This window comes from Hippopotamus amphibius, chromosome 3 (genome assembly GCF_030028045.1).
Source record: "Hippopotamus amphibius kiboko isolate mHipAmp2 chromosome 3, mHipAmp2.hap2, whole genome shotgun sequence".
NCBI classification, from domain to species: domain Eukaryota; kingdom Metazoa; phylum Chordata; class Mammalia; order Artiodactyla; family Hippopotamidae; genus Hippopotamus; species Hippopotamus amphibius.
Genome location: NC_080188.1, coordinates 126,444,865 through 126,458,180, shown reverse-complemented (window position 1 = coordinate 126,458,180; position 13,316 = coordinate 126,444,865). Strand labels below are relative to the sequence as shown.

The window sequence follows — 13,316 nt, the reverse complement described above, 5'->3', positions numbered from 1 at the left end:
CGCACTACCCTAGTCTCTCGCCCTCCAGGCGGTGGGCGGGGCGGCGGGCTGGGTGGGAGGGTGGGCTGAGTGGGGGTAATGGGGAGCCGGGGGCGGGGGTGGTGTACTAGGGACGAGGGCAAGGACTAATGTCTTTGGAGAAAGGGGTTCCGTTTGGATATCCGCTCTGGGGTATGAGGGAGTGGGGGGGTAAGCCGTCAAGGGTAGCGAGGGGGCGCGACAAGGCGTGCGGCCAGAGCGCCCGAGGCCAGGCCCGGACCCGCGGGCGGTCGCGACTGGAGCCGGGAAGTAGAGGGGCTCAGACGATGCGAGAAAAATTGTGGATGCCCTGGAACGGGCTCATCGTGATCGGGAAGAGAATGGAGCTCCTGGGTAGAAACACGCAAAAGCCTAGGATGTGGGACCCGAAGCTTGAGTCTGAGGACTGGAGACTGGAAGATGTGGAAAAGACAGCGTTGAGAGGAAAATCAGGCCGGAGTCAGGAAAGGATGGATGTGAAACGAGTGCGCAGTGTAGCAAGTGCATTACCAGCTTCAGCTGGTTTGCAGAAAGACAACTCAAAGGAGGTGTGGGGAAGGCGAGAAGTCAGACACAAAATAGAAGCTGAATCTGAGAATGCAGGGACTACAGCAGGGTCTAGGAGGGGGTCCGAGATTAAAGAGAGGTTGAAGTTTACTGGAGTGGGAACCAGTGGAGAGGACTTGAGATCCAGAGGCTACAAACTCGGGCAGAATGAGGAACGGCGGTCAAGTGGAGAGAAGCTGAGATCGAGTGCAGAGAAGCTGAGTTCAAGTGGAGAGAAGCTGAGGTCGAGTGGGGAGAAGCTGAGGTCGAGTGGGGAGAAGCTGAGGTCGAGTGGGGAGAAGCTGAGGTCGAGTGGGGAGAAGCTGAGGTCGAGTGGAGAGAAGCTGGTGTTCCGGGGAGAGAGGCGGGGATCCAGGGGAGAGAAGCTGGGAACTAGTGGAGAGGATTCGAGATCCACTGGGGATAAGCGTCGGTCAAGTGCAGAGAAGCTGGGATCCAGTAGGGAGAAGCTGGGGACTAGTGGAGAGAAGTTGGAGCATTCAAGAATGGGGAGCATAAATGAAGAGAAAATTGAAAGAGTGGTGGAAGTTACTGGTGATGAAATATTGATAGAAATTACTGATGCTGAGATGGAAATTCCTTTTGAAAGAGTAGAGGAGAATGATGAAGAGACTGAGGAAGGGGTGTAGGTTAAGGAGGGTGTCTGGGGTGCAGTAAATGATCATACTGATGAATCTGTTTATATGGAAGAGAGAGGTTATAGATGAAGGTACCAGTGAATGAGACAGATGAAGGATTTAAAGGTAAAGAAGGAAGAAGAAATAGGGGAAGTATCGCAAGTCAAAGAGGAGATATTAGAGCCAAGCAGAGAGAAAAGAGAGCATCTGAGCCTAAGAGAAGAGAGAGTGGGGATGAAGAGCTACTGGGGATGAAGGAAGACGGAGACCAGGACCAAAGGAAGTGAAGAAGAGTGATAAAGAGGGAAATGGAACATTTTGAGAAGAAAGAGGAGATTTGTTAATCTATTGATAGGTAGAGGAACAGTGGACATTGGTTTCTTGGAAAAGACTGAGGAGCTTGTAGAGAAATATTTGAGAAATGGATTTAGGATGGGCTAGAAGGATTTAGTTTAACACATGATTGAGTTTATGAGATGTAGGAGAGTGCATAGTGAGAAAAATGGAAAGTTACAGCAGGATAAGGCTAGGTCATGAAGGTTGTGGAAGGAGACGCAGGCTGGAGTGAACAATTTCTGAAAGAGGATCCTAAAGAAGAATGAGGGGCTCCAAAGAAACAAAGGCAAGAGCAGAGATGAGAAAATAAAGAAGCGAAGAAAAAAAGTAAGCCAAATGCCATAATAGTGGTTATGTTTGTTGGATTTTAAAGTTATTTTCTTCACTATTTCTGTACCCTCTCCCATGTAGCCAATTTTACAATGTAATGGGACAGGTCTCTCACATGGCCCTGTATATCTGGACCAAGCCCAGTCTCCCTGATATTCCCTGTAACTAACCCCTAAATTGTATCCAGAATAACTTCTGGGCTCACTATTTTAACCACTTCACCATGATCACCATGTTCACAAGTTCTCCTTACCTCCACATCAAATTTGAGTTGCTCATACTTGATTTTGTTATCTCAATTATTTCATATTATTATTATTGCTTGACTTTTAATTCTTCATCTAATCACATGGACTTTTCCCCTGTGTCTGTCTCCTTTGGGACTTTCTTTTTTAATCTTTTTTTTGTTTGTTTGCGTTGGGTCTTTGTTGCCGCTCGAGGGCTTTCTTCTAGTTGTGGCGAGTGGGGGCTACTCTTCGTTGCAGTGTGCAGGCTTCTCAATTCAGTGGCTTCTCTTGTTGTAGAGCACGGGCTGTAGGCACGCAGGCTTCAGTAGTTGCAGCACGCGGGCTCAGTAGTTGTGGCACACAGGCTCTAGAGCACAAGCTCAGTAGTTGTGGTGCATGGGCTTAGTTGCTCTGTGGCATGTGGGATCTTCCCGGATCAGGGATCAAACCCATGTCCCCTGCATTCGCAGGTGGATTCTTAACCACTGTGCCACCAGGGAATTCCCTGGGGCTTTCTTTTATGTCTTCCACCTGTTGTCCACCATCTACTTTCACCCCAGGGAAGAGAGAAGATTCCCTGAGTATCTAGTGTCAAGGCATCAATATCAAGACTTTTTCTCTTGGGTAGCGATCTAAGAAGTGGCAAAAGCAGTCATGGATAGTTAGAGTGAAAGGAATACTTCACCCTTTCTCCTCCACATACTTTTAAAGTCTATAAAATTCCTAAGAGGTAGAAACTTCATCATATCATAAGTCTCATAACACAAAATTATGTGTTTTTAATTGCCTCACATTTTTTAATTGTTGTTTTCTACACACCCCTATATAATTTTCCCCAGTCTCAAAAAGATCTATAAGCTCTATTATTTTTGTTCATATAATCAATGCTGAAAGATAACCTATCAATTCCATTTTTTCCCCTGGCTATTTCCTTCTCAGAGTCCTTTGTCGTCTGGGTCTGATGTAGGGTGGCTGCATTCTAGGCTTGTTCCAGAGCTGCCTTCCAGAGCTTCTTAACACTTCTCTCTGTTTTTCTGTGTTGGTTCTCCTACTGCCTGAATCTTAGATCTTCTTCCCTTTTCTTGTTTTACAGCCTCGTTTTGGTGAACCAAATCATCTAATTGCTTCCAAAGAAAGTGACCATGGGGGTAAACTTTGTGACGCCTTATCTGTCTGAAAATATTGATTCTTCTCTCATATTTGACAGATAGTTTAGCTGGGTATAGGAGTCTAGGTTGACAGTGTTTTTCCTTTAGAGTTTCAAAGTCACTCTCTTCTAACTTCCAAGTGCTGCTGTTTATAAGTATAGTTTTGTTGTTCTTCTTTTGAAAATTCTGTGGATATGACCTGTTTTCCTTCCATATGTAAATTACCTATTTTCTACCATGCCATGGCCCAGCCTACACTCTCATCCCATTTTCTGTGATTCTCTTACAGGCTATTGGAGCCTGAATTATACTCTTTTTTTTTTTCTACTTTTGTCCTTCTCTTTTTCTTCTACTCTCTGGATAGAAAATGTTATTAACTTTATCTTCTTATCCTTTCTATTGGATTTTTAATTTTAACTTTGTTCACTGATTGCTTCTTATTTTACATATAGCATTTCTGTTTTTGTTTCATGTGCATGTGCTCTTAGCTCTCTGAGAAATTTTCTTGTTTTTAAATTTTCTTCTGGTTTTCACATTGTTTCCTCTGAATTCCCTTCCCCCCATCTGGTGTGTGTGTGTGTGTGTGTGTGTGTGTGTGTGTGTGTGTGTGTGTGTGTGTGTACGCACTCGTGTATGTTGTTGGAGGTTTTCCTCAAATGTTTGATCTTTGACTGCCTATTCATATTTAAGAACAGGACACTGAGCAGAGCTCTTTGGAAACTCTAGGTGCACAAGTAGGGCTTATTAATTGGTGGGCTTCATTCTATGGTGACTGGAGCAGCAGGTTTTTTAAGTGGGTACCCTCAAATGTCAGAATCTGTAGATCACATTGCGGGAACACTTCAGTTTCTCCAGAGAAGACATCTCCAGTCCCCCATCTGGGGATTATTTGCATGGCCACCACTGTTGAGGTTCTGGCAGCAGGGCAAGAGTAACAGGGTTGTGGAGCCAACATCCAGCACACGTATTTCTACACAGTCCTTTTGTTTTCAGCTCAGTGCTCACCACTACCTTCAGCTGTGCCTGGTGGCCCTGAGTTGATGTTTTGCACACTCAATTCTCCAGAAAATAAACCCTCTGATATCCCACAAGGGGTTGTTGGCAGGCTGAAAAGGGCTGCAGAGGGGGTTTGTGAGTTTAACTGCTTTATACACAGACTACTAATCCACTTCCTTGTTTTCAGCCCCATGTCTTTCTCCTTCCACCTGAGGTATCTGGTCCCTCCAGGTTCTGAACTTTTGGGGGACAAGTAGAGTGAACTGTTCCTCTTCTGGTTTATATTCTCCTCTTTAAGTCCCAGCTTCCCACACTCTGCTAAGTTAGTTCCTCCTGCATCTCCAAAAGTTTGTTGACTTCTCTGATCCACTGGTTTTTTTTTGTTTTGTTTTTTAAAATATATATTTATTTATTTGATTGAGCCAGGTCTTGTTGCAAAGGCAGGTTCCTTAGTTGCAGGATGCACGTGGAATCTAGTTCCCTGACCAGGGATTGAACCCGGCCCCCCCTGCGTTGGGAGCTTGGAGTCTTAACCACTGTGCCACCAGGGAAGTCTCTCTGATCCGCTGTTGTTTACTCTCCTGCCCCATTTGTCTTTATGGTTTTATACCACATTTATTCTTTTGTTTTCATCTTGGTAGGGTTTGGAGGTAAACATGTATGTGTGTGTGTGTGTGTGTGTGTGTGTGTATGTATATATTTGTTCAATCTGCCATGTTTGACAAAAAGTCTCCTCCATTACCTTTTCATTGTTCTTAATCAGATTCTCAAAGAGTAACTTTTATTTTCATCTCAAGGGTATTTTGCTATTTTCTTTTTTTCTCCTCTTAATTTATCCCTCTCCCACTTTCCCCTTTGGTAACCATAAATTTGTTTTCTATGTCTGTGAGTCTATTTCTGTTTTGTAGATAAATTCTTTTTTTTTTTTTTTTTAGATTCCACATATAAGTTATATCATATGAAATTTGTCTTTCTCTGTCTGGCTTACTTCACTTAGTATAATAATGTCTAGGTCCTTCCTTGTTACTGCAAATAGCATTATTTCATTCTTTTTTTGTCACTGAGTAATACCCCATTACATACACACATACAGAGACACACACACACACACACACACACACACACACACACATCTTCTTTATCCATTCATGTGTCATTGGACATTTAGTTTGCTTCTATGTCTTGGCTATTGTAAATAGTGCTGCAATGAACATTGGGATGCATGTATCTTTTTGAATTTTAGTTTTCTTCAGATATATGCCCAGGAGTGGGATTACAGAGGCATATGGTAACTCTATTTTTAGTTTTTTAAGGAACCTCCATACTATTCTCCATAGTGGTTGTACCAATTTACATTCCCACCAGCAGTGTAGGAGGGTTCCTTTTCCTCCACACCCTCTCCAGCATTTATTATTTGTAGGTTTTTTTGATGATGGCCTTGCTGTTTTCTTCATGAATTTTCCTGTGTGCAAGTGGCTAACACAATGAACAAATCAACCATGTTATTGTACTGCTACTGCAGTGTACAATGAACTGTCCCAAATCAGTTATTGTAAACATGCTATAATTTCTCGTATCTTCAACAAAACAAAACCTTTCCTGGCCCCACATTCCCCTCTAGTTACTGTCCCATTTTTCTTCCTCCCTGTGCTAGGCACAGAAGTGGCCCTCACCAAAGATATATGCCCTTCTTAATCCCAAGAAACTGTGAATATTACCCACATGGCAGAAGAGCAAATATCACTTTATATGGTGAAAGGTGATTAAGTTTCACACCTTGAGAGAAGGAGTTTGTTCTGAGTAATCTGGGTGAGCCCAATGTGGCAGCACAAGTGTCCTTATAAGGAGAGAAACAGAAGGAGATCAGGCACACACAGAAGGGGAGGAGGCAGTGTGACCCCAGTGATGAGTGATGCAGCCACAAGTCAAGGAATGTTAACAGCCACCAGAGGTTGGAAGGGCACAGGATAGGTTCTTCCCTAGAGCCTCTGCAGGGAGTATGGCCTCTGCCAATATCTTGATTTTGGACTTCTGGCCTCTAGAACTGAGAGAATCAGTTTCTGTTCTTTTAAGCCACCCAGTTTGTGGTAATCTAGGAAACGAATACACTCCCTTCACAGCTAAATTCCTCCAAAAAGTTATCTACGCTTACTTCTCCTCCATTCCTTTTTACCCAATTTTTTATACAGGACATTTTAATATATACAGGAAAGCTGAAAGATTAGAGCAATAGGCAATTAAATAGTCTCTTCTAGATTCAGCAGTTGATAACAGTTTGCCCTACTTGCTTTATCTCTCTATATTTCAGCATATATTTCCTGAGAATAGAGACATTCTCCTACATACCCATAATACCTAAGTAAATGAAAAAATTTTTAAATTTAATGAATTAAAAATTAAGGAATATTCCCTAATATCTAATACTCAATCTATATTCAAATGTCCTCCCTTGTCCCCTTGTCCCCAAAATATCTTTTAAAACTTTTTTCCCTTGGCCTGGGATCCAATCAAGGCTCATATGTTGAAAGTGATTGTTAACTCTTTAATCTACATTAATCTCCCACTTATTTTGTTGTTAGCAACTTTGACTTTTTAACGAATTCTGGCCTGTATTCTTATAGATGGCCAAATTCTGGATTTATCTGATCGCATCCAGATGATGTCATTTAGCTGGATGTTCTATCTGCCGTAGTTCTTTTTTTTTAAATTTATTTATTGGCTGCATTGGGTCTTCGTTGCTGTACGTGGGCTTTCTGTAGTTGTGGAGAGCAGGGGCTTCTCTTCGTTGCGGTTCTCGGGCTTCTCACTGTGGTGGTTTCTCTTGTTGTGGAGCATAGGCTCTAGGCATGCGGACTTCAGTAGTTGCGGCGAGTGGGCTGCGTAGTTGTGTCTCACGAGCTCTAGAGCACAGGCTCAGTAGTTGTGGCTCCTGGGCTTAGTTGCTCTGTGGCATGTGTGATCCTCCTGGCCCAGGACGCGAACCCATGTCCCCTGCATTAGCAGGTGGATTCTTAACCACTGCGCCACCAGGGAAGCCCCACAGTTCTTGTATACTCAAAATTGGGGCTTCTGGCCCTGGTTTCTTTCTCTGAAACATTCATCTGAATCAGAGTTTCCCTTCTGTGGTTGTTTACTCTCTGTCTCTCCCCATTAGAATGTAAGTTCCATGAGGAAATCAACTTGTGTCTGTTGGGTTACCTATTCTAGTCCACTGTCTAACCAGCATGTCATAGGCATTCAGCATGTATTTGTGGTATAAATCAGTCCTTCACATTCAGTGACTTTACTTGTCTCAATACTATTTAACATCTATTGAGAAACTGCTGTAAAAATTTACTCTGTTCCTTAGACTATCTCAGATTTTTTGAAGCCTCAAATGCCTGAAAAGGTCTTATTCCATACTTGTCTCGGCTCGTCAGGTAAGGAATGCCCCCCAGTGGTTGGAAGCGTGCTCCTTTGTTATCTCCCTTCAAGCATGGCCATCAGGCCTCCAGATCTGTTTTGTACTCGAGCCACTGTACACAGCCAGGCATTTGGTGTATGTGGCCTGTTTTCTTCTCCCTGGCTTCATTATTTCTGCTTGTTTAACTGGTCAGAAGTTTACAGCTTGCTCTTTCTTCCGTTCTCTAGGAGCTCTAATCTCATAGTTAAGACAATAAAGTAGAGGAGACATTGGGTGTGGGCAGAGTTGTAAAGATAAGCTACAGAAGGCTCAAGCCTATTATTCGTAGGATCTTTTTAATAACTGACAACAGCTAACATTTACTGAATTCTTATAATAATCAGAATAATTTCATAGGCACCGTGCTAGGCACTTGACATGTTCTCTATCACCTTTTCGTTCCAACAACTCTCTGAGATTAGAACTATGACTACATTAGCTCTACCAACTAGAAACTTCCCCAGGCCAGGCCTTGTGGCCAGGCAGCCTGACCCCAGAGCCACACGGCAAACCACTCTGCTGAACGGCCTCTGTTCCTACTAGCCAAGACCCACAACCCGTTCTCCTAGGCTGCCAAAGCGAGGTCTGCCATCCTGCCTGGGGGGTGGGGAGCGGGGCTGTGGAGCCACCCTTCCATTCATTCAGTGAATGCTTGGTTTTTTGTGTTTGTTTTATTTGTGTGTGTGTGTGTTTGTTTTGTTTTTTAATTTTGGGCGGGGGGGGGGGGGGTGTACACTGCAAGGCATGCAGGATCTTAGTTCTGAGACCAGGGATCAAACTCTCACTCCCTGCAGTGGAAGAGTGGCGTCTTAACCACTGGACTGCCAGGGAAGTCCCAGGGAATGCTTGTTGAATGAGCGCTTCAGAGGCAACTTTTTAAGAACGTAAACGCCAAAAAAATGTTTATTTTCTTTCCCAGATTTCTGCCTTCCCAAGACCACCCACTCCTGACCTCCTCTGGTGATTATCTGAGTACTGAGAAATTGTTGCCTCTCGTAAGAGGCCTGCACAGACACCAGGTCAAGACGGGCAGTTTTCGGTTGTGTGGGTCTCTCAGATTGCGCCTTGGAGTGTATAAATTGTGAACCAAGTAATCAGACTTGTTCTTTGGCTGGGTTACATTTTCTCCTGGAATATCAGATGCATTCCACTGAGACCACAGAAAGAAAAAGTGAAGATCAAGAAACCATGACACCACCTTGTAAGTGCAGACATTTTCAATCATCTGGGTAGCTAGAACTTATATATGTGTGTGTGTGTGTGTATATATATATACACACACACACATATAAAATCTCTCTTTTTATTTTACTAAACTTAACCAAAATGCACACATTACAGGAAATTGAGGGCTCCTGAGTGATTTTATGTATTTTTATTATTCTTTCTTTGAATATCCCCAAAGATCCCATTTTTAACAACAGGTTGTATCAAAAGTGATATTATTGTTTGGCTTTTGTTCAGATGCCCTTTTGGTCCCATTATTTCGTTCATCCGGCACTGAACACTCACCATGTGCTAGTTGGGAATGCAACAAATATCAGGGACCAGGTTCCTGCCCTTGGCCTCCTATCTATCTCATTCGCAACAGATGTCTGAGTAAGCCAGTCCCCACGCATTGTGAGATGGGCTTGAAGGGACCTATGTACTAAGTGTGGTGGGAAACCCAGAGGAGGGAGGGCCTGACTCTGCGGGCTGGTTAGGGGGCTGATCAGAGAAGACTTCCTGGTGGAGATGATCGTTTGGGGCTGGACTTAGAAGGATGAGAAGGGGCTGACATTGGGTGAGAAGAGGACAAACAAACATTCTAAGCAGAAAGAATAGTGTTGCTGATGTGTGATGACCAGGAACCGTGTGGCTTGTTTGAGAAAAGGTGAGAAAAGTAGTTGGGTGTGGCCAGAGCAGAGAGAGGATTATAGAGACTGGTAGCATGTGAGCTGGGGGAGAGCCTGGAGTCAGCCTTGAATGTAGGACTAAGGAAGTTGGCCTCTGTTCTGTAGGTGACGGGAAGAATGAGGCCATCAGATCTTTGCTTTACGTAATTTGCTGAGTGAGAGACGGAATCAGCTGAGTGCAGCATGAGGGTGGGTCAAAGTGGGACACTAAGTAGGTCCCCGGCACAGAGTCCCCTGCTCAGCAAAGCAGGAGGTATGTTCATTAGATCATTGTGAGGACCAGTTCGGGGTTGAGAGGACGAGGCTATGAACTATGGCCCAGAAAGTGGGGATGAAAACAAGAGGCTAGACTGGAGCAGGTTTGAGACCTATTTAACAGGATTTGCTGATTAATCGTGAATGACAGTGAGGAGGGAGGCACTGGGCTCACAGTTAATCATGGCTATGATATCACAGATATCATGACCGACATCTACCACCAGATGCTTACTCTGCAGTTAGGTGCTTTGTCTGCAGTATCTCCTTTACTCCCATAATCACCATGTAAGAGGGGTTGTGTTACTATCTGCATTTTATAGATGAGGAAGTTGGGGCCTGGAGTGGTCAATCACAGTGACTAGGCAGGTACGTCACTTTGAACCCAAGGGAGGGAGGTGAAGCAGCCACCCAGAGAGCAGTTAATGAGTGGCAGATTCAGGCCGGAACCCACCGGCACCACCTACTGCTCCCCAGGTTCACAAACAGGCTGCCCAAGCACCACATCAGGCCACAGACCTGTAGTGTTTGGCCCATAGAATATTCTTAAGGCAGTTTTTAGAACTAACTGCTAACATTTAAAAATCTAGAGTTCATGTTAAAACCTGGGTTTCTGGTTTTTCTTGAAAAGTAAGATGATCTGGCCACCCTGGGCCCATATATCAACCCTTCCTGCCTGTCTGCATTCCCTTCAGCTGGAGCCTGGGCTCTGCAGTTGGCCAGAGCCCGCCAGCCTGCGTGGGGGCCCTGCCGGCCTCTGCAGGTGCCCGAGCTTGCTGGTCCAGTGTGATGCCAGGCTGTGCTTTTGCATGTGATCTCGTGTCAAGCCCAGGCCTCTACTGATGGCCAAATACTCTTTTGAATGTTAGGGAATATAAGATAAAAATAGCAATGTGTTTTGCTTTGTTTGTTTTTTCTTTCATGCTGTGGGAATTGAGAAAAACTAAATACCCACCCATGCTTGAGTGCCCACAGGGAGGAGGGTTACATATAGGCGGTGCAGGTCAAAGGTGAATGGTCATGCATCCTGAAACCAGCAGCCATTAAAATGAAATATCCATCATCCCATGGAAAATGGCCACAGTAGTGGCAGCTATGCAAATCATGCTGTGATTTTTTCTATTTAATTTGTTTTGTAATTAATAATTTGCTTGAATTTTGAGCTGTGTAATTTGGACGTATTATGGACGTATTATAAGGAAGCTTCTAGAGAAAATACATGTGTGTGCATGCGTGTGTGTGTGTGTGTGTATCATAGCTTGCATAGCTTGGAATTCTCTGCAGAAATTCAATTTCAGAACATTGTTTAAAGGTTTTATGACTTTACTAAAGGTTGAAAACACGTTTCCGTACCATTAAGTCAGAAAGTGAGGCTCAGGATGGCAAACGGGTATCTGTCCATGTTAAATATTTTGTTGGATTTAAGATGCAACAAGGTCCATGGCAGCAGTTTGGACAAATTTTATGCTTGTGTGGGTTTGTTTGCAATTTGTAAACTACACTTAGAGGCGCAGGTTCAAACAGGTGGAAGGAACAGAGCTGACACCAGAGCTTCAGGAGTTTGGCTCCTAATCTGTGCGACCCCACACTGTTTTCCATCGCGCCTGGCTGCCTGATTCAGGGGCTGAAGAAAGGCGGCGGCTGCTGCCAGCCATGAATTTCTCAGAGGCCACTGAGCACTCTTCTGGGATGGCCACTGGGTCTCAGAGGCTCACTGTCCATCTCACAAGGGTCGTCCGTCCTGTCAGACCATCCTGACCCAGCTCTCAAGAGGCCAGCCCTGTGAGCTTTCCCAGGGAGCCTGAATTAATCCTACAAGGTTTGCCTTGCAGATCAATTTGGTCTCAGGAGCCATTTCTACCCTGATTACTCAAGGCTTGCAAGGCCACACTCGGGTGCTCCTTGGACTCTGACCCCTGCCCAGCACGTTCTACTTCCTCCTTCCTCTCCTCCTCAGAGACTCCCCGCCCCTGGTGTGCACGCCCCGGGTGGGACCCGGACACGTGTGGTGGTCAGTTCTTCCATTCTCATCTGTATCTCCCAGAAGCCATCGTGTCCTATTGATATCATATAGACAAGTGCCCATACTAGGTGGTTGGTACTGTGCTGAGCCAGGGATACAACAGACAGGTGCCCCAGTCTGAGGAGCACACAGGGACTCCTTCCTGGACAGGCAGCACTTCATCACAGTGCTCTAACAACTGTATTTTATCTCAGTCACATGACAATTTTGTTTTTGTGGCGTGGCCTAAAAAGCCTAGGCTCCCCAAAAGATCCAGCCAGGTTCATGGTAAAATTCTACTACTTATTCATTCTGTAACAAATATTTATCAAGCACCTGTTATTTGCCAGGCACTATTCCAGAAGTCAGGATTGTAACAGAGGACAAAACCAACAACAATCCCTGCTCTGTTTACTCTATCCTGGAAGGAGACAGAAAAATTGTGTCAGTATGTAACAAGAGCTCAGAATTTTGAAGAACAATCAGGGTAAAGGAGAGGGAGGGGGTGGCTGGGCTGCTGTTTTAGATCAGGTGGTTGGGGAAGGCCTTTCTGATGAGGTGACTCTCCAAGCGGGGCCCAGTAGGAGGTGAGAGAGAAGTAGCTGTTTGGAGGAACTCCTTTTCAGGCAGGAGGCTGCACGGACAGCGCCTCCCAGTGGCGAGTGCGCCTGGCCTGTCTGAGGAATAGGAAGTCACTGCCAGAACACGTGCGGGAGCCTCAGTTTCCTCCTCAGCAAGTCCTTGAGCTCATTGGGAGGAACAGATGAAATCATGTGGAAACATTTATGTGAACCATCAGGCACTTAGTTTATGTTACCACTCTTGGAAAAGGATCTTTTCCCACCATATCTGACTGTGCCCTTTCTGGCCGGCCTTCACCACATCTTATGATTCATACATGTGTTTATTCAAAAGATATTTGTCAGGTGTCTGCTGTGCAGTAGGCACCAGGCTGGGTATGTACTGGGGATACAGAAGACACACAGGTCCCTGCATTTAGGGGACTCATAATCCAGTGGGGGATTTAGACACTGAACATAAATTATCAGAAAGTTAATTTAGATTATGATAGAAATGCTTATAAGAAAAAATGCTTCAAAAATTATGTTTAAAACAATTTTGAAGTTATTTTTTTTTTGTGACGTTATTAAAGCTACCAGAAGTGAGATGCCACTAGCTATTAGAGCTTAGAATAACATGACTATATTGTTTTTATAATTGTGCCCTTGGTTCAGAGACACTGGGGAGAAAGATCACCTCAGGAAAGTGACCTGGATGGTGTCACAGCAGAGATTGGGAAGGCAGGCAAAGGTAGAAAACAGTGGTACTTCATTCATTTCCTTCTGATAACAACACTTTGCAAGGACAAACACTGTTACCATCACTCCCATTTGACAGATGTGGAAACTGAGACTTAGAAGGTCCTGTCTTGCCTAATGCCACCTGGCAGGCCTTATAGCCAATGTTTCCCTTCAGCCATCTG

The 13,316-nt window shown here is 44.5% G+C and overlaps 1 protein-coding gene across 2 annotated transcripts in view; it reads left to right on the top strand.

Annotated features, from left to right (window-relative positions):
* Positions 1-165: 165 nt before the first annotated feature.
* LOC130850470 (uncharacterized) overlaps positions 166-13,316 on the top strand; it is a 28,572-nt gene continuing 15,421 nt past the window's right edge. For both annotated transcript variants that reach the window (XM_057730059.1, XM_057730060.1), the window contains exons 1-2: positions 166-1,865; positions 8,601-8,882. In XM_057730059.1, coding sequence (XP_057586042.1) covers positions 174-1,214 — 1,041 coding nt within the window. In that variant the 5' untranslated portion in view covers positions 166-173 and the 3' untranslated portion in view covers positions 1,215-1,865; positions 8,601-8,882. The remainder of the gene's footprint in view (positions 1,866-8,600; positions 8,883-13,316) is intronic.